General features: G+C 43.7%; 2 protein-coding genes across 2 annotated transcripts in view; one reads left to right on the top strand and one right to left on the bottom strand.

The window, feature by feature from the left end:
* The window catches only part of LOC123997278 (plectin-like), a 145,412-nt gene that overhangs the window by 6,102 nt on the left and 117,958 nt on the right, over positions 1–21,352 (bottom strand). The window contains exons 51-73 of the mRNA XM_046301431.1: positions 21,138–21,260; positions 20,936–21,037; positions 18,704–18,805; positions 18,336–18,500; positions 17,933–18,088; positions 17,537–17,734; positions 17,103–17,231; positions 9,568–9,738; positions 9,106–9,261; positions 8,594–8,800; positions 8,263–8,382; positions 7,934–8,103; positions 7,453–7,612; positions 7,090–7,284; positions 6,672–6,797; positions 5,864–6,007; positions 5,143–5,331; positions 4,622–4,736; positions 3,823–3,992; positions 3,373–3,535; positions 2,948–3,102; positions 2,737–2,811; positions 2,471–2,588 (exon numbers count right to left, since the gene is read on the bottom strand). Coding sequence (XP_046157387.1) covers positions 2,471–2,588; positions 2,737–2,811; positions 2,948–3,102; positions 3,373–3,535; positions 3,823–3,992; positions 4,622–4,736; positions 5,143–5,331; positions 5,864–6,007; positions 6,672–6,797; positions 7,090–7,284; positions 7,453–7,612; positions 7,934–8,103; positions 8,263–8,382; positions 8,594–8,800; positions 9,106–9,261; positions 9,568–9,738; positions 17,103–17,231; positions 17,537–17,734; positions 17,933–18,088; positions 18,336–18,500; positions 18,704–18,805; positions 20,936–21,037; positions 21,138–21,260 — 3,409 coding nt within the window. The remainder of the gene's footprint in view (positions 1–2,470; positions 2,589–2,736; positions 2,812–2,947; positions 3,103–3,372; positions 3,536–3,822; positions 3,993–4,621; positions 4,737–5,142; positions 5,332–5,863; positions 6,008–6,671; positions 6,798–7,089; positions 7,285–7,452; positions 7,613–7,933; positions 8,104–8,262; positions 8,383–8,593; positions 8,801–9,105; positions 9,262–9,567; positions 9,739–17,102; positions 17,232–17,536; positions 17,735–17,932; positions 18,089–18,335; positions 18,501–18,703; positions 18,806–20,935; positions 21,038–21,137; positions 21,261–21,352) is intronic.
* LOC123997528 (nuclear factor 7, brain-like) lies at positions 12,873–16,148 on the top strand. The gene is made up of 6 exons (XM_046301864.1): positions 12,873–13,307; positions 14,339–14,434; positions 14,525–14,755; positions 14,859–14,881; positions 14,973–15,100; positions 15,211–16,148. Exons 1-6 carry the CDS (start codon positions 12,915–12,917, stop codon positions 15,738–15,740), a joined length of 1,401 nt encoding a protein of 466 aa, XP_046157820.1. The 5' UTR covers positions 12,873–12,914; the 3' UTR covers positions 15,741–16,148.

Below are 21,352 nucleotides of genomic sequence, written 5' to 3'. Positions count from 1 at the left end.
CTGGATTACTGCAACTCGCTGTTGGCTGGGCTCCCTGCCTGTGCCATTAAACCCCTACAACTCATCCAGAACGCCGCAGCCCGTCTAGTGTTCAACCTTCCCAAGTTCTCTCACGTCACCCCGCTCCTCCGCTCTCTCCACTGGCTTCCAGTTGAAGCTCGCATCCGCTACAAGACCATGGTGCTTGCCTACGGAGCTGTGAGGGGAACGGCACCTCAGTACCTCCAGGCTCTGATCAGGCCCTACACCCAAATAAGGGCACTGCGTTCATCCACCTCTGGCCTGCTCGCCTCCCTACCACTGAGGAAGTACAGTTCCCGCTCAGCTCAGTCAAAACTGTTCGCTGCTCTGGCTCCCCAATGGTGGAACAAACTCCCTCATGACGCCAGGACAGCGGAGTCAATCACCACCTTCCGGAGACACCTGAAACCCCACCTCTTTAAGGAATACCTAGGATAGGATAAAGTAATCCTTCTCACCCCCCCCCTTAAAATATTTAGATGCACTATTGTAAAGTGGTTGTTCCACTGGATGTCATAAGGTGAATGCACCAATTTGTAAGTCGCTCTGGATAAGAGCGTCTGCTAAATGACTTAAATGTAAATGTAAATGTAAATCGGAGGGCATGCTGTCCGGTCCTCTGGCAGTCTCTATGGGGGTGCCACAGGGTTCAATTCTCGGGCCGACTCTTTTCTCTGTATATATCAATGATGTTGCTCTTGCTGCGGGCGATTCCCTGATCCACCTCTACGCAGAAGACACCATTCTATATACTTTCGGCCCGTCATTGGACACTGTGCTATCTAACCTCCAAACGAGCTTCAATGCCATACAACACTCCTTCCGTGGCCTCCAACTGCTCGTAAACGCTAGTAAAACCAAATGCATGCTTTTCAACCGATCGCTGCCTGCACCGGCATGCCCGACTAGCATCACCACCCTGGATAGTTCCGACCTTGAATATGTGGACACTTATAAGTACCTAGGTGTCTGGCTCGACTGCAAACTCTCCTTCCAGACTCATATCAAACATCTCCAATCGAAAATCAAATCAAGAGTCGGCTTTCTATTCCGCAACAAAGCCTCCTTCACTCACGCTGCCAAGCTTACCCTAGTAAAACTGACTATCCTACCGATCCTCGACTTCGTCGATGTCATCTACAAAATTGCTTCCAACACTCTACTCAGCAAACTGGATGCAGTTTATCACAGTGCCATCCGTTTTGTCACTAAAGCACCTTATACTACCCACCACTGCGACTTGTATGCTCTAGTCGGCTGGCCCTCGCTACATATTCGTCGCCAGACCCACTGGCTCCAGGTCATCTACAAGGCCATGCTAGGTAAAGCTCCGCCTTATCTCAGTTCACTGGTCACGATGGCAACACCCATCCGTAGCACGCGCCCCAGCAGGTGTATCTCACTGATCATCCCTAAAGCCAACACCTCATTTGGCCGCCTTTCGTTCCAGTACTCTGCTGCCTGTGACTGGAACAAATTGCAAAAATCGCTGAAGTTGGAGACTTTTATCTCCCTCACCAACTTCAAACATCAGCTATCTGAGCAGCTAACCGATCGCTGCAGCTGTACATAGTCTATTGGTAAATAGCCCACCCATTTTCACCTACCTCATCCCCACAGTTTTTATTTATTTACTTTTCTGCTCTTTTGCACACCAATATCTCTACCTGTACATGATCATCTGATCATTTATCACTCCAGTGTTAATCTGCAATATTGTAATTATTCGCCTACCTCCTCATGCCTTTTTGCACACATTGTATATAGACTCCCCCCTTTTTTTCTACTGTGTTATTGACTTGTTAATTGTTTACTCCATGTGTAACTCTGTGTTGTCTGTTTACACTGCTATGCTTTATCTTGGCCAGGTCGCAGTTGCAAATGAGAACTTGTTCTCAACTAGCCTACCTGGTTAAATAAAGGTGAAATAAAATAAAATAAAAATTAAAGCAAGCGTTTTGGGAGGATGTAGTGGATGCAATGCAAGTGGAAATGGACTGTATTAAAGGCATGCGGAAAGAGCTTTCCAGTGCTTCTCAGGTCACCACGGGCGCTGTCCACATGCTTTCGAATGCACTGATAAAAACTGATACAAGCTTTCCCACTAGCATTGCTAAAAAACAAAATGCTAGCCAAGAGATTATGGATGTTGCTAAATGACCAGCTAACAAACTTCAAAATGGTTCGGATGAAATGTCAACATCCAAAATAAGACGAAAATAAACTAAAAGTTAAAACCTTATATTTGAGAATTGAGGTCCTTCTGTAGCTCAGTTGGTAGAGCATGGCGCTTGTAACGCCAGGGTAGTGGGTTTGATCCCCGGGACCACCCATACGTAGAATGTATGCACACATGACTGTAAGTCGCTTTGGATAAAAGCGTCTGCTAAATGGCATATATTAGAATTATTCATCAATCAATGCGGCCCTACTTTAAGTCTCCACTAACCTCTACAAGGGTCATTCTTGACCAGGAATTCATCAAGTGCTGTCCAACCTCCTCCCACTCGTACCATCAGGGTACTGCGCAGGATACGCACCATCCGTAACTGTTGGGAATCCCCAAACTACAGCAAAGGCCAATGAAAAACATAACTGGTTTCAATAGTCTGGCATTAACAAACCTATGACCAAAGTTTTCTCAGGGTTCAGTTCAACACATGTTCATTGTTACAATGACCGACATGCAATCAAAAGTGTTTTACGGTCCCTCACCCTGTAGCGGTTGGCACTGATCTGCTCCACCTGGAACCTCTTGGGACAGTTGCACTGAGACACCTGTCGACTCACCTGAGGGAGATACGGGAGTTTGTGAGTCAGATAACGTTCATCAAACACAGCCGTGTTCAGGTGTAATACGTGGAACTGTATGCTGTTACATCGTTGGAGATCATGGGCATGAAAACAACTCTGGGAGACATTTCACCTCCTCGTTGATCTGATCTGCATCTAGCGTCCTCCTGTAGGGATCCCGGCTGGGATGGAGGGCACTCACAAACTCATAGTAGTCAATGAAGCCGTCCCCATTCATGTCAAAGATATTGGCCACTGCATTCATCTCCAGGGAGTTGGTGGGGAATTCTAAAAAGGTAATATGTGGATTTGTTTTAGAGTTTTAGACTTTGAATCAGTGATGGGAGATGACATTTAAATAAGATTTTAATAACAGACTGATGAAAGGTTTCTGCTGATTAAATAAGGCCATCGTTCTCTCCAGGACATTAGTACCAAGTGGCAGTTTTATACACAAATCAAATCAATAATGAATGGGCGTTGATATTGATTAAATGGATATAGAGTTTGAGTGACCGATGCTGAGAGGCAAGGAGTGGGTATGAGGGCAGGGCTTACTGGATGCCAGGACATTGTCGATTAACTCCTTCTTGCTGATTCGTCCGTCCTGGTCCCTGTCGATGTTTCGGAACACATCTAGGATCCGAGACTTGAGGTGGCTGATCCACTGCATGTAGCGCTTTCGCCAGACGTTGAAGTCAAAGTTTGCAAATTCCTCCATCTGTTTGTTGAAAGCCAATAATATTAATGACAAATGACATTAACACTGTACATAGAGTAATTTAGATCCAGATTTGAAGCTATTGAAAGGGAAACTCGGTAACACTTCCAATGAATACCCTCTTAATAATGCATTTTTACTATGTCTTATTAACTAATGCACTTTAATGCACCAAAAGCTGCTCGCGAACGTTTACAACTAATGTTCATAAAGCATGTACGGGAACGCAGCATACCGCTGTGAAGCAAAGAGTTAACATATAGCTGGCAATATGTTGTGGCAGTCACCTCTTGGAGTCTCTGCTCGTGCTGCTCTAGGCGGCCCTGTCTGGCCAAAGCCAGGAGCCAGAGTTTCTGCCAGTGGCTGACCAGCTGACTCAGCTGAGGGGTCTGAGGGTTCAGGTTCTCCAGGGGGAGAGGGATTACTATAGGCTGGAGTTTCAGAGTGCTCCTCCTCTCTGGAGCAAACACAGGAAGATGGATACCTCAATTAGCTTAGTATCTACAAACATCCTTTTACATTAAAAAAAAAACATATTTTATCTGAAAATCAAATCCTTTCTGGGGAAAACTTACTGTGGTCAAAAATGTACAAAAACAGCAAAGAGCAATTTCTCAAGCAAGAATTTAGCAAGGACTGTCTGGGAGTGGTCTGATTGGGTGGAGGGGGGACTGACAACGAGCAGTTATTGGCAGAGAGGTTTGGAACTCTTCAGTCTTTTAAGTAAGTTACCGCCTGGTGATGTCGATAGGCAGGCCAAAACTCAATCCCATCAAAATAGGCAGAACTTTCAGGTGGTCTTTTCAAACAGCTCTTACACTAAAAAGGCATTATCATAATTTTCACAATTTCACACCATTATTCCAACTTCATAGTGTGAAAATATATACAGTATAAAACACAGGACAATTAATTACGTGTGGCCCTTTAATGTAAAATGTGTCCATGTTTGACATAATCCCTCAAAAAATGTGCACGTCAACATTTTAATATGGCTCAGATTAGTGCTGTAAGTGAAACAGGTATTCAATAAAATACAAAGTCCCTAAGCCAACAGGTTGCTGCAAACCCTAACCCTTCACTTACTTGTCAGTGCCTTGCGGCACGGCGAAGCCTGCTGTTTGTGGATCAGCTTCTGTTTGCAGGATTTTGTGGCATGTTCTACATCTGGTAGTTTTCGGTTCAGCTCCTCCATGAATACCTGGAGAGAGGAATGGTGAGTTATTATTCGAGTCTTAACTAAATAGAAATTGAGTCTGTAAAGAACAAAATAGATAGTATTTTGTGAACTAATACTCACACTTGACCCCCCCCCCTTAATTGCGCAGATTTTGCTGATAGCTACTTTATTGAGGGACAATGTCCTTACTATGTGATATGTGGTTGTCCCACAAAGCTATCTTAAAATGAATGCACTAACTTTAAGTCATCTCTGGATAAGAGAGTCTGCTAAATGACTAAAATGTCAAATGTAAATGTATTTGCTTATTGTATACTGTGTGGATTGCAACTGTTTAGCCGTGTTTGTTAGTCCTGTGCTCTGTATGGTTTGTAGCTCGTAGAGATTCTATGGTTCGTGACTGAAACTCTGTGTTCATGTACTATACCATGTGTTGGACGATGAGTTCCTGGTTGTGTTCTATGCTCTCAGCCGGTGGCTCCTGGTCTCTGAGGTCGAGGGCCTCCTCGGCGGATGAGATCCAGTCCAGTAGGCGCTGCAGATTCTCCCGCTCATCCTCCAGAGCAGACAGGTTGGCCTGGATCCTCTGGCCCTGCTGCTGGGCCCAAGTCTGCACCTGGTTCGAGAGAGAGAGAGAGAGAGAGAGAGAGAGAGAGAGAGAGAGAGAGAGAGAGAGAGAGAGGGAACACCAGCAAAAAGTTACTTCTGGATTCTGTGTTGTCTACAGGGAATCAGCAAGACTAACTGCAGACTGACTGACTGCAAATTGACTGACAGGCTGTCTGGCTGGCCAACTCACTCATTCCCTTTGCACCGGCTAGCACATCATAGGCAGCAACAAAAACCTAATTTATCTTCAAAATGGATCAAACATTCACAGTTTCTTTGGTGGGGGAGGGGCAATATAAATATAACCTAGCGTAGCAGGTGTAAAAAGACGCCTGAGCAGAGATCCCACTTCAGGGGAAGCAGAAGTTTGGCTGTAAAATACTGTAGCCCTGAAAACCGGATGTTAGTGTTTTCTGGTGGCTCCGCAAAGGCTAATTTAAATACCTCAAAGAAATAAGGCTACACTGACACAATGCTTCAGTCATTATCATTACATTTTTGTCCTACGTAAAATCCTAAGTAGGTAAGAGTGGTCTCACCTCTTCGTAGCGGGTCTTGGTGACGCTGATCCAGGACTTGAGTGTGATGATGGAGTCTGGGTGACAGGAGGACAGGATTTCCTCACTCAGACACTGGATGCTCTCTAGCTCCATCTCCTGGAAGCTCAGGGAAGTGATTGACTCCTAGACACAGGGCACAAACACAGAGCTCATTACACCCCCTGTCTACTGGGTAATGCCATCAAACTATAAAACTACGAGTAAATACAAAACGATCTGAAGCGTGTTATCTTGAAAGTCAGTAAAGCTGAAAAGGCAACAACAAAACTGAAACTACCTTCCTCCAGCCATCTGAGTCCATCACCATCTTTCAGTCGAGCCCTACCTCTTCATCATGGCCTGCCCTTAACCCCACTATCCTCACACACTCTTCTCAAGCACCCACTATCTTCCACTTACTCACAGACACACACAACACCGGCTCACTCAGTCATGCACTGACACATCACACCTTTTCCCTTCCTTGAGCCCAGACCCTACTCTTTGTTTCGTGTTTTTGTCCTTCTGTTTGGTTTGGCGTTGTTTTGTTTTGATTTCAATTTCTTGTTTTTCATTTCTACAATTTTAAAGCAACTTTGGGTACTTGAAAAGCGCTTTATAAATACCATGAACTATTATTATTATTTATAATGATGATGATTATTATTATCAAATGCTAGATAAAGCATCAGGCTTTTATAACTTGTATCCCGCAACCTCTACAAGCCCTGATATGAATTGTTATTATGCTATTTATACACCTTAATAATGGAGGCTACAGTGATATTAGGCCTAAATATCTACCTACCTCATGTTGTTTGCGAAAGGCCAGCAAAGCTTCCTCCTCCTCAGGGATGACCCCGTACTTCAGCACCCTTTCTGCCTCCGCCAGATGCTCCAGGAAGGAGTGGACCAGCCTGTCAAACTTCTCAGCCTGACAGAGACACACATATGAAAGGACAATGAGATAAACCGTCCTTAATAGAAAGACATAACAAGGCATTATAAAGCCTCATGCGTGTTTATAACAAGTCATAAATCATTATACCTGCAGGCTTTAAGTAAAGTGTTTTTAGGAAGGATACACTTTGTTGTCCAAGAGGGGGGAAATTGTCTTGAACAATTTCTGGGTATACCCCATCCCATACTATACAAGTACATTACATCACATTTGACTCGTCTTCAGTGTTATCGTAAAATGTGAATAAGACAGTATGGTGAGTTACCTGTTGAAGGGATGCCTCCAGCCTGGCCTGCTTGGATACGGACAGTTTACACACATCCTCCCAGCGTCCCTCCAATTCGTCCATCTGCTCCTGCAACCAATGGGCATCAGCAGTGCTGCTCCTGGTCAGGTCCCTCACCGAGCGCTTCAGGGTCCTAATGCACCCGGCTCGCTTCCCCAACTCCTTCTGGAACACCTGAGAAACAAGAGAGTCCAAGAGAATGTCAGCGTGAGAGGTATTTCATACCCTGTATTGCTGTCAAACAGCTTTCAGGTGACGCCTCAAGAAAGGTATTGTTATGGTGTCCATAGAAAAGCCTCAATATCTTATCGAATCACATACACAGAATGTATAAATAATGACCTTGTGCTTGTCGATCAGATTGTTGACCATGTCTTTTTCCCCACTGACAGGTACGTCTTCAGCCAGCTGTGGCTCTGCTCTGTATAACCAGTCATTCAAGGCTTGAAGGGCGTCTGTGAATCTGCCTGAAAACAGCAGTGCCTCCTCCAGTTTGTGTTGCCTGAGGAAAATTTGACTGGATTATAAACTCTGTCAAAGTTGGCCAACCGTGTTGCCCAAATTGATTCCGGCCACAATCCACTCCCTACCCCTATCCTTGGCTTTGATGTTTGCAGATCCCTTCAATGTGTGCAGATCTGTAAGGTGGAAGCAAAATTGTGGATAGTCCACAACTATTTGGATTGAACCTATCCTATCCCTTCAGGTCTACAGATATTGAGGGCCTAGGGGAACAGGTAGGGAGTGAATTGGGGCCAGTATTTTAAATAATTTTAGCTGTGTGGAAATGCCATTTCCCTCAGCAGCACATTGTGTCCCTCACCTTTCCATGGATTTGCCACTGATGGTATCCCATGAGTCCCGGAGCTCAGAGAGCAGGTTCTCCAGGTGCTGTCTGTCTTGGGCGCTCTGAGACCTCTCATGGAGGCCCCGCCCACTCTTTAGAGTGGCCTCGTACATAGGTCGCTTCGAGCGCAGAAGCTTCTGGAAGTCCTAGGAGCACACATACAGAAAAATACAGGAATAAAAGGTAAATATGTAATTTTGCTGAACAAAAACAATGGACAAAAACAATGGATTTAAATGATACATTCTAAGCTAGAATAATATTCACAAGAGCTACAATTATTTCTATAATTTCTTTAGGCCTACCTTCTGTTCGGTGAGCTGCAGTTTAATTTCCTCGTGGTCCGTGGCGATCTCTTTATGTGTGTCCAGCGTCTGCTCCACCTCAGTCATCCAGTCCACTAGAAGGCGCCAAGATTCACTGAACTGAAATATTAGAGGATAACGTGTGCTTGTTATCATGAGAGCCCTTCTAAATTGGACTATTGAAACTGAGGCATTAAGACTGTTTTGGAGGGTTACTATGAGTTAATAGATAGAGGATGTGGGGAAAAAAATATTATGTGGGGTGGAAAATACAGAATAGTTCATAATTACCAAAAAAAACTATATTTCAGGGATGGTTCTGTATCTATACCTGTTTTACATTTTTCTTGACGTCCTCTAGTGTTCGGCCCCTCTCTGTGGTGCACTGGTGAAGTTTCCTGTAGCGGTCCTGTACGGTCATGATCAGGTTATGAACCACGTCACAGTCCTCCTTCCTGCTCAGCTCGGTCAGCCTGGAGCCTGCAGTCTCCACCACTGTCTTCTTCTCACCGTAGCAGTTCACCTCACTCACCAGAGTCTGTAGGGAGGAAATACACTATGATTTATCATATACACACAGACATCATTCACACATGCACACACATATGCACAAACACATACTCTCACACACAGACACAAATGCATGTGCACATGCATGCTAATACACACAAACACAAACTCACACGCAGGCACAGACAGACAGACAGACAGACAGACAGACAGACAGACAGACAGACAGACAGACAGACAGACAGACAGACAGACAGACAGACAGACAGACAGACAGACAGACAGACAGACAGACAGACAGACAGACAGACAGACACACACACACACACACACCCGGTGTTCTTGAAGCTGGCCACAGACTGTGTCCAGGACGAAGCTGGGGGCAGGCAGGTCTCCTATGGCCTCCTCATACTTGGTCATCCTGGTCAGCAGCTCCTGGACATTACAGTGGAACTCCTTTGCCAGGCTCAACCCTTCGGTTAGCTTAGCCTACGAACAGAACAGATATCACACTTTTACCCAGGTCATTCACAAATATACTGTAGTTAATCATCATATTCTTAGGCCCCTCATCAGTGTCACTTAGCCTTGTCCCAGATCTGGGTTGGATGAAAACTGACTGAAAAAGGGAGGGACTACCTGAACTTATCCAGTAAGAAATGCTCCTTTTCATTTTCTGCAGCTAAAACATTGTTGCATGCCCTAATCAACACAACCCTGTATGTAAGGTTGACAATGGTCAGAGGGGTTGGCTAAAGCACATAGATCTGGGAGCAGCCTAAGTATCACTCTCACCTTGCGGTCCTGTACTTTCCCGTAGACGGTAGTCCACTTCTGCTCCAGGATACAGAGGCTGTGTTCCGTGCTGGAGCCCCGGGTCACGTTGCCGCTCTCCAACATCCTGCGGATGGCGTTCCTCACGTCTGTGTAGGCATGGAGCTTGGAGTCCATCTCGTTACACAGCTCCTGGGGCGGTAGAGAGAGGGAAGCTCAGCATCCACTATGTCCACTTATATACAGCAAGTCTCCCACTTTCCTTTCAAACTGAGATATATATATGGACAAAATATTATTCATTATGTATGCAGTCAAATGTCCATCTGCTAACTAGTTACCGTCCACCGTAACTGGGTAGAACAGGAGAGAAATTGCCTATTGACTAATTGTCATCTTTTTGCAAATCGGTTGATATGAGGCTGCAAGGACACCGTTGTAATTTATTGATAACAATATTGAATATGGTCTCGGAGCCATTGGCATCAATACCTTCTGTCTCTCCAGAGTCTGTGCAGCAGGAAGGAGCTCTACAGCACAGTGGCATTGTGACATTGAACAAAGATGATTAGTGTCAGGATTTGGCCAGGGTTGTTCCGGTTTTTGGTCACTAGATGCCCCCATTGTGCCTTTTGACCTTTTGTTTTCCCTTGATCCCCATTATTATTTGCACCTGTGCCTCGTTTCCCCTGATTGTATTTAAACCCTTTGTTTTCCTCAGTCCTTTGCTCTGTGTTTGTATGTTAGCACCCAGCCCTAGTACTCTGAACTCTTGTTGATCCCAGTGGACTCTCTTGTGGAATTCTGTTTTTTGTTCTTGTTTGTTTGTTTTTGAGTATTTTTTGAGGCTTTTTGTGCTATACCTTCCACCTTGTGGATTTACCTTTTTGTCTTGGAGGATTACCTTTGTTCTTGTGGAATTCCTTTTGAGGTTGTGGAGTTACATGTTTTCCTGAAGAACTTCACTTTTTACTTCATTAAATACACCGTCTTAAGTACTGCTGTGTCTGCCTCTTCTTCTGGGTTCTGCCAACTATTCGTGGCTCAGTTGGTTAAGTGACTGTTTCTCACTCTGAAGACCCGGGTTCGTAACCGGGTCCTGACAATTAGGGGCATTTTGGGACTGGCACTGAGCACTAGCACCCGGTCCTCTCTCAGGACCTTCTGGGGAGTGCCAGTGTTGTAGTACTCCACTTTAGCAACTTGATTACAGCACTAGGCACAGCACACTGACACTGTGCTGTCAGCTCAAGAGGAAGAGCTTATTCTGGGACAGGCACTGGGCTCTAGCACCCTCTCCAGTTCCCAGGACCCCTGGGGAAGTGCACAACACACTAGCACTCTGTTCTGTCAGCTCCGTTACACCCTGGGAGTGGTGTAAGACTGGTGGAGTGGTCTTGATGCTCTCCAGAAGGCATCTGTCACTGAGACTAGTCCCAGGGATAACAGTAAGAGAGAACACTATGTCAAACTGCCTAAGCTCATTAGCTTAGGGGCGGCAGGGTAGCCTAGTGGTTAGGGCATGCGCCCTCAACTGTAAGGCTCTCCAGAGGGTAGTGAGGTCTGCACAACGCATCACCGGGGACAAACTACCTGCCCTCCAGGACACCTACACCACCCGATGTTACAGGAAGGCCATAAAGATCATCAAGGACATCAACCACCCGAGCCACTGCCTGTTCACCCTGCTATCATCCAGAAGGCGAGGTCAGTACAGGTGCATCAAAGCTGGGACCGAGAGACTGAAAAACAGCTTCTATCTCAAGGCCATCAGACTGTTGAACAGCCACCACTAACATTGAGTGGCCGCTGCCAACACACTGACTCAACTCCAGCCACTTTAATAATGGGAATTGATGGGAATGATGTAAATATATCACTAGCTACACTCGCATTAACATCTGCTAACCATGTGTATGTGACAAATAAATTTGATTTCGATTTGATTTTGACTAGTAACCGGAAGGTTGCAAGTTCAAACCCTCAAGCTGACAAGGTACAAATCTGTCGTTCTGCCCCTGAACTGGCAGTTAACCCACTGTTCCTAGGCCGTCATTGAAAATAAGAATTTGTTCTTAACTGACTTGCCTAATTAAATAAAGGTAAAATAAAAAAATTGACCCTAGGGGGATTGACAGCCATCCTCAGCCCCAATAAGGCTCCCAGCTACCTGGGAGGGAGAACATTGGACAGTGTGAGATAAATAATGAATCACTAAGCCTGGGTCCATCGCATTGCCTGCCTGCCACTCCATCTTAAAGAAAGAGAGATGGCAGATAATGACATTTAGTAGAAGCTCTTGGAACTGCTTGCTTAAAAGATTAAAGCATACCTTGGGACAGGTTGACCCTGAATGGGATTCACTGTGACTTTTTCCACCAGATTTTAAAGGTAAAATGTTACATACTGGATTACAACAGTGTCATGGGGGTGACCATGTCTTTATTTTTTACACACGTTTTAAGCAATACCTTCATAATTTCCATGTCTTCACCATTAACAACCATTGCTTTTTGCCATGTCTGGGTACTTACTGACATCCAGTGGCAAAGAGGTGTGCTCACATAGGTAAAAGTCCTCACAAAATGTTCGTTTTTGTTGTTTTGTGTCACTCTAGTATGAATTAATGAGTAACATTTGATTTTTGCGTCAAATCGCCATTTGGCAACTCATCCCTTATGGGATTAATTGGCACATAAACAAACATTACAATAATTCACTGTGGTAATTCAATGATATTTCTTCTTCTGCTGTTCTCTGCATTACGCATTGCATAAAGAGTGAATAATGTAAGTTGAAAAATCAATACATAATAGTAAATGAGGTTATCCAAACATTTAAAAAAATATATACATAAATACACACTGTATATATACACACACACATGTACATACATACTTAACATATACAGATAAATAAATACAGAACAAAAAGAAAAAGAAGGCATTTGAACTCAGTCTGGCACAAAGAGAAGTTTTATGTGTGAGACAAGCCTATGCACAATCTATATGCACACGTACCATTTACCACATAGAAGCTAAATATATGTACAATGTAATTAAATTATAGGTAGCCCATTTTCTTTATTCCAGGCTTTTAACTAAATATTCCGAAAACGGAAATGGACAAAAAAACATAGTAGTTCGTACAATATTTTGCCTATGATAATTGTTTACCATATAGCTATAATAATAAACCGTTGACATTATTGTCGGTAGGTACTATACTGTACATACGTCCAAGCCTGAGTTTCTGCACCGAGGCAGAGTGAGTTTAGTTTCTGTTTTGTTTCTTGGTAACTTGTGGGTGAGGTCCATTTCAACCAATGAGGAAAGAATAGCACAAACGATCCCTGTGTGTGAAAAAGAATGGCTGCCAGTTTGTCTCTCTTGGAGGAGCACCTCTCTTGTCCCGTTTGCGGTGACATCTTCAGGAACCCGGCGGTCCTCAAATGCAGCCACAGCTTCTGTGAGGAGTGTCTGCAGAAATACTGGAAGGAAATGGAGAATACGCTGTGTCCCGTATGCAAAAAAGAGTGTTCATCTGAGGAGCAGAGTTTAAGCCTCGCCTTAAAGAGTCTCTGTGATTCCTTACAGAACGGGGGTGAAAACATCAGATCTGATAATTGCCAGCTGCATGGGGAGAAACTTAAAATCTTCTGTTTCGACGATAAACAGCTCATCTGTGTTGTCTGCTACACATCAAAAAAACATAAAGGTCATGACTGTTATCCCGTTGAGGAGGCTGTGCCGGATTTGAAGGTGAGACCATTTTGTAAACTTTTTGTTTACTTTGCTTGGATTTAACTGGCAATGTACCTCTCTGTGACCAAACCAGTTGCTTACTCAGCATAATTGTGTAAATTGAGTGGACTTCAAAAAAATAAACGTAGCTGAATTTGAAAAAGCTCGTTGCGTGAATTTACAAGTTCATGTTTGCTTGTGGAAGGCGATGGCAAAAGACACTGCACACACGCACTTTATTTTTTTGACATTGATGAGAGCAGAGCACCAGAGAGGATGAAAACCACTATCTACTCTCTTTGACAGCACCATTTCCGTTGCTCTTGTCCTGTGAGGAGTATATCTGTCTGTAATAAAACACTTTTGTGGGGAAAACTCCTTCTGATTAGCTGGGCGTGGCTCCCAAGTGGGTAGGCCTAATGTATTTATTTCAATTGACTGATTTCTTTATATGAACTGTAACTCAGTAAAATCGTTTATTGTTGCTTTTATATTTTTATTGAGTTTAAATTATACACCGGATAGGTGCAGTGAAATGTTTTTTTTACGGGATCAGCCATAGTAGTACGGCGATTAAAGTCCCTCGCTCAAGGACACATCGACAGATTTTTTCCTCACCTCGTCGGCTCGGGTATTCGAACCAGCGACCTTCCAGCTACTGGCAAATGTGTAACGTCCCGGCTCCATGCACATATACTGTACCCTGCAGGGTTCAATCCATGACATCTTTCCAATTTTTTATCCCACTCTTATTTAGCACAAAAAAAAGAGATTAGAGGGCTTCAGATTATTTAATACAAAAACCCAAGGCAACCAACCAGCTGCAATACGATTTTTAGTTACATTTGGGCATGTTGAATTGTATTTTCAATCAACCTAAAAAATTCAAGCAAATTTGTGAATGTTGGTTGAGTTAATACGCCAGAATGTTGCGCAAACAAAAAATGGTATTGCATCTGGTTGCCTTGGTTTTTGAAGCTGAATCAACACACATTTTTACAGCGTCGGTAACAAAATCAGATGTTTGACGACAATCACTTCCAATCTAGAGTGAAATCCAGGCTGTGGTTTCCACTTTGAAGAACAAACTAGAAAACAAGAACACAGCCAAGATGTGTCATCAAAGCTGGGTGGAGCACATAAAGGTAGCTATTATAATGCATTTTAAGTAACATAAATATTTGAGTGAGCCGTTTGGGCAATGTTGAATGTTGAGTTGAATGTTCTTATTGTAGGGCCAGGCCCAATTTGCAGAGGAGCAGATCAGCAGGGAGTTTCAGAAACTCCACCAGTTCCTAGACGAGGAAGAGACGGCCAGGATAGCTACCCTGAGAGAGGAAGAACGGCAGAAATCTGAAGTGATGCAAGAAAAAGCTGAGGCATTGACCAGAGAGATCACAACCCTTTCAGAGACGATAGTAGTTATAGATAAGGAAATGGAAGTTGACAATATCACATTCCTGCAGGTAAGGGGTCTGTCAAAATGTTAAAAATCCCATTGCTGTGAAACTGTTTCTCTCACAGTCGCCTGATATTAAGTGACGTTTGTCCTCGTTCTTTTTTTCATAGAACTACAAGGCCATACTTAACAGGTAAATCACTTTTTTTTAAAGTTTCTAAATTATTATAATTCTTTCCATTCCACTGACACATCCATTTTGTTTTCCTTTTTTTTTCCCATAGAGCCAATTGCACATTCCCAGATACTGAAGATACTCAGGTAGTGTCAGGAGCACTGATTGACGTGGCCAAACATGTGGGATCTCTCAAGTTCAAAGTCTGGGAGAAGATGCATGAGTTTGTTGACTACAGTGAGTGCACCCCCCCCCCCCCCCCCCCCACAAATTGGTTTCTCTACTGTATGTGTCCCACCAATATAGTTCAATATTAATATGCAATATCTCTGCACACATCCCTATAGCTCCTGTGACCATGGATCCGAACACAATGTCCACTAAGTTCACACTCTCTGATGACCTCACCACTATGACATACTGTGACGAGAGGCAGAGTCTCCCAGACAATCCCGAAAGGTTTCTTAACGTAGGAGTGTTGGGTTCTGAAGGGTACAGTGAAGGCATCCATTACTGGGATGTGGAGGTAGGAGATAATGATAACTGGATCTTAGGAGTAGCCAAAGAGTCCATTCCACGCAAGAAGCAAGTCAAAATGGAGCCTCAGAGTGGATTGTGGATCATCAAACACATCAGTGGCAAATACAAAGCATGTATAAAATCACATGTCCAGATCAAAGTAGATGAGAACCCACAAGTGATCCGAGTTCGACTGGACTGTGACAAAGGGGAGGTGACATTCTGCGACATCACCAAGAACACCACTCTCTACACCTTCAAAGACCAATTCACTGAAAAGGTGTTCCCGTACTTTAATAGTGGAAGTAAGATTTGCCCACTGCGCCTTTTTGTAGCGGGAAAGGCAAAAACTAGCTAATTGCCAGGGTCAAGTGAGGACAAAACATATGCAATTATGTACTGACATTAGCTGGAAGGTTGTGAAAATTGTTTGACTAAAACTCCATGTAATTCAAATGAAGACTTTCCTTTAATATTTTTTTAAATTACGGGTTAACACCCGTACTCTTACGATAAGTGCCATGGGATCTTTAAATGACCGCAGAGAGTCAGGACACCCGTTTAACGTCCCATCCGGAAGACGGCACCCTACACAGGGTAGTGTAATCACTGCCCTGGGGCATTGGGATAGTTTTTAGACCAGAGGAAAGAATAAGACACTGCCATCTCAGAAGTAATGAACAAGTGTTTTAAGCAGTTGATACGGTATGTACAAAAAAATGTAATGTCAGTAATCAAAATAAATGATGTGTAAGTTTCAATTGCACCTTCCTAGTCATTCAATTAACACTTGCATTTACACATTCACATAAAAAGTTTGAATGTACTGTCATTAAAGATATCAACCACCAGATGGGGCTATCCAGCTATATAGCCATCCCTATTGCTCAATGCCACACTGTAAAATGTGCGTACAGTCAGGGTAGGTTCCTCTGAGCTGAGACAAAACCTTGTAAAAAGAAAAATCATACAATGACAATCCATATTAGGATTCAATGAGATCCAGGTGGATGGGTAAAGGGGTCTCACCCTATAGTACTATGAATCTCTGAACTTGGATTTCAGTTTATGATCAGGGCACAGGACCGTTTGTGGGCAGCTACTAGATGGGTCCAGTGGCGACCCATCATTCAGGGCAGTTGAGTTTTTTTTGTTTTGTTGCCTGTTTGCATGTTATTTTGGCATTCATACAGTATGTGTCATATCAGTTTGCAAACAATGTCAATTAAAAATGTCATACATTTGAGTCAGTAAAGCTGCATACAAACATGGTCTCTTTTTTTTGCATTCTTGAGTGAGGCAGCTTCAAAATGCAGGTGTTTTAGCCTAGCTCAGCACTTTCTGTGGTGGTGGGGCAGCCAGCAGAATATATGGAACGTAGGAGTTGGTAATGTTCTCTAGTTGCACTGTAATTGGCTCAATGTTCTTTCACTCATGGGGACACGTCACCGCAAAATATACAGGTAGAGCTAGAAAATGCATGCCCCTTTGGTGCTGCCATAGAGTTACATTAGAAGTGCCCATCCAAGAAGGCTCAAGGTCATTGGCCACAGATACAATTACATCAAAGCACGTTTTATCTACAGTAGCTTTGATTGGATTGATCGTGTCAACATCATACTTTCAAAAGTAGCAAGCTAGCAGTCATCATCATGAATCATGTGACAATCTACTGGTCAGTTATTGATTTGGGGTAGAGTTGGTGTTGTGTTGGCCTTACCAGATGTGCGTTGAGCCTCTCGCTGGCAAAGTCAGGCATCCCCCACACTGTCTTACTGGAGGACAGCCTCAGGTCTGTGTTCTCCAACCACTGAAGAAGATCCTGGATCTCCATTGTAACATCTTGGACCTAGGGTAGAAAAAAAATCATAAATACACCTCTGAAAACCATATTTAATTATCAATTACTAATCTGTTATGATTGCAATATTTTAGATTTTACTAAGTCTGATTCACCCCTAGAGGGCACCACAAAGCAGATAATCATTCAGTACAAGTGATACTGCAATGTTGGGAGAAACCTAATAAGTAATTTGTCCTAAGATTTCTAATAAGTTTGGCATCTCTTTGCATATGTGATAGTGAATAAGACAAAGAGATGGAGTGATGATGAAAAATAACTTGCCACTTGGTCTATTCCCAATCTCTCCTCACCTGACTGAGGTTGTTCTCCAGCTCCAGCTGTCTGCGCTCTGTCTCACAGCGGACAAACTCCCAGCGTTCATTCAGCTGCTCCAGCTGTGGGTGCAGACCGTGAGGGCTGTCCCCTGTCCCCACCTCCAATAGGGCCCGCCCCGCCTGGTTCAAAGACTCCACCGTATGCACGTGGGACATGACGTCATTACGCAGCACCTAGAGTGGAGAGGAAGATAGCAGCACACTTGATGACAATACTGTAATACACATGATATTTGCACACAAACATCTTATGCTCAGAGAAATTATCCAATAGTATCATCCTTCCTCAAACACACACATACCCATAGGTGTCAGAAGCTTTAAAATGACATTGATCCCAATACATTGTGTTGATTCATTTAAGTCACAAACCTTGTGTTTGGCCAGCTCTATCTCGCATGCCTGCAGGTCGATGCTGATTGGCCGACTGCCCTGGAGGAGGTCGGCTGTGTGGGAGAGCCAGGTGTGCAGCTCGTCCAGAGTGTTCTGAAACTGACCCAGACCCAGCAGGGAACACTCCAGCTGATGCTGCAACCACAAGTAGTGAAAACACATTCACGCATTGTCCCACCTCTTCAATAACATAACCCAAGCCATTAAAAAAAAATACTGAACAGGTGTCGGTTTCCTGAACACAGGCTAAGCCTTTTCCTAGACTAAAAAAACATCCTCAATGGAATTTCTTAATCCAGTACTAGGATTAATCTGTGTCTGGGGAAACCAGTCCCAGCCAATTGAATTGCACATATTGATGAGTGATTGAGTGGAGTCTAACCTGTCTGCTGACAGTCTCTGCCTCCAGGCTGTCCCAGCGCTGTCTGAAGTCACACAGAGGAGAAACAGATCCGGGACGCTCAGAGCCTGGAGACAGCCTGCACACAAAGCGGTGGTTCAGGCTCTCCATCTCGATCTTCTTCTGGTATAGCTCCCGTTTAAACTCCTGAGGAGAAACAGCACATGTTTCATATACACTTTACAGAGCTGGCAATGTAGAAAGAACTGTCAGATTCAGCAAAAGACTCAAAGGCTTAAAGTGACAATTATGGAATGTCTTGCTTATTGCTCCCATGATAGATTATTGGTTTGATTTTGGGAAAGAGTGGGAGCTCTTCAGTGGGTTCTGTTTGTGTAGAGTAGACTCACCTTGAGGTCACACAGCTGCTCTTTGACTGACTCCAGGTCAGTTCCTACCAAGAACTCCTCTGTGGATCTCAGCTCTGCTGACTTGAGCCACTCGAAAAGCCCCTGTGGAAAAACAAGAAATGTATTGTTTTTATATGCTTAAAAACACAATTCCTTCATATACACACACGTTTGTGTCACAAGAAACTATGAATAGTTGCTACAGTTGAAGTTGGATGTTTACATACACCTTAGGCAAATACATTTAAACTCAGTTTTTCACAATTCCTGACATTTAATCCTAGTAAAAAATGCCGTTAGGATCACCAATTTATTTGAAGAATGTGAAATGTCAGAATAATAGTAGAGAATGATTTATTTCAGCTTTTATTTCTTTCATCACATTCCCAGTGGGTCAGAAATGTACACACACTCAATTAGTATTTGGTAGCGTTGCCTTTAAATTGTTTAACTTGGGTCAAACTTTTCAGGTAGCCTTCCACAAGCTTCCCACAATAAGTTGGGTGAATTTTGGCCCATTCCTCCTGACAGAGCTGGTGTAACTGAGTCAGGTGTGTAGGCTTCCTTGCTCGCACACGCTTTTTCAGTTCTGCCCACATATTTTCTATAGCATTGGAGGTCAGGGCTTTGTGATGGCCAATCCAATACCTAGACTTCGTTGTCCTTAAGCAATTTTGCCACCACTTTGGAAGTATGCTTGGGGTCACTGTCCATGTGGAAGACCCATTTGCGACCAAGCTTGAACTTCCTGACTGATGTCTTGCGATGTTGCTTCAATATATCCATATAATTATCCTACCTCATGATGCCATCTATTTTGTGAAGTGCACCAGTCCCTCCTGCAGCTAAGCACCCCCACAACATGATGCTGCCACCCCTGTGCTTCACGGTTGGGATGGTGTTCTTCGGCTTGCAAGCCTCCCCCTTTTTCCTCCAAACATAACGATGGTCATTAAGGCCAAACAGTTCTATTGTTGTTTCATCAGACCAGAGGACAAAAAGTATGATCTTTGTCCCCATGTGCAGTTGCAAACCGTAGTCAGGCTTTTTTATGCCGGTTTTGGAGCAGTGGCTTCTTTCTTGCTGGGTGGCCTTTCAGGTTATGTCGATATAGGACTCGTTGGATATAGATAGTTTTGTGCCTGTTTCCTCCAGCATCTTCACAAGGTCCTTTGCTGATGTTTTGGGATTGATTTGCACTTTTCGCTCCAAAGTACATTCATCTCTAGGAGACAGAACGCAACTCCTTCCTGAGCGGTATGACGGCTGTGTGGTCCCATGGTGTTTATACTTGCGTACTATTGCTTGTACAGATGAACGTGGTACCTTCAGGCGTTTGGAAATTGCTCCCAAGGATGAACCAGACTTGTGGAGGTCTACAATTCTTTTCTGAGGTCTTGGCTGATTTCTTTTGATTTTCCCATGATGTCAAGCAAATACGCACTGAGTTGAAAGGTCGGCCTTGACATACATCCACAGGTACACCTCCAATTGATTCAAATTATGTCAATTAGCCTATCATAAGCTTCTAAAGCCAAGACAATTTTCTGGAACTTTCCAAGCTGTTTAAAGGCACAGTCAACTTAGGGTATGTAAACTTCTGACCCACTGGAATTGTGATGCAGTGAATTATAAGTGAAATAATCAGTCTGTAAACAATTGTTGGAAAAATTACTTGTGTCATGCACAAAGTAGATGTCCTAACCGACTTGCCAAAACTATAGTTTGTTAACAAGAAATGTGTGGAGTGGTTGAAAAACAAGTTTTAATGACTCCAACCTAAGTGTATGTAAACGTTCCGACTTCAACTGTATGTATTTTGAAGTGGTGAAATAACTTCCATATTGAACAATGAAACATGCGATCCTGTTGACTTGTACAAGTGGCGACACTGAAGCTGGCTTCCCAGACCTCGGGTATCGACTGTGTCTCTCGCAGTTAACACCATGTGTTTCCCATTGGCAGGGAAGTGCACAGTCTGTCAGTCACTCATCACCAACACTACAGGGAGCTAGAGTCTGGTTTCTGCCATTGCAATGGACATAAAAGACTAGTGGAGTTTATTGTTGGCTGGTTGCCACTGCACTGGGGGAGTTAAGAGGAGAAGCGGCAGCCAAGCAAAGCTAAGAGACAATACGGATATGTTAGTGACCGGCTCCCACACACAGACACACTCACGAATGCACGCATGCACTACACATGCATACACGCACACATACTGTACACACATACCTGCATGGTGTCCTGGTAATGTAGAGCCATCTGTAAAGATTCCTCCAGTGTTTTGTGACACTCACTCCAGAGTTTACTCAGGTTGTTCCATGTGCAGTAGAGCTATGGAGTCAGTGATGTCGTTGTTTAGAAACACATTGGAAAAGGATTGTCTTATGGAGAATGAATATTAACATAAATGTTACCTCCTCTCACTCCTCACCTCATCTAAGCTCTTGGTGACATCAGGTTTGTCTGTGTCCCCACATGCTGACATCAGGTCCATTCCCAGAATGCCAAGCGTGTCCAGGTCCCCCTGTAGACTGTCGATGTCCTCCCTGAGTGTCTGTAAGGCGATATTGTCAGGGGTGAGAGACCCCACAATGGAATCAGTAATAAGGGAGATAAATTGAAGCAGACAGCGTAAAGTAAATTTTT

This window comes from Oncorhynchus gorbuscha, linkage group LG15, assembly GCF_021184085.1.
Source record: "Oncorhynchus gorbuscha isolate QuinsamMale2020 ecotype Even-year linkage group LG15, OgorEven_v1.0, whole genome shotgun sequence".
Taxonomy (NCBI): Eukaryota; Metazoa; Chordata; class Actinopteri; order Salmoniformes; family Salmonidae; genus Oncorhynchus; species Oncorhynchus gorbuscha.
The sequence above is the reverse complement of the archived record's forward strand: the minus strand, read 5'-3'. Positions and strand labels throughout refer to the sequence as shown.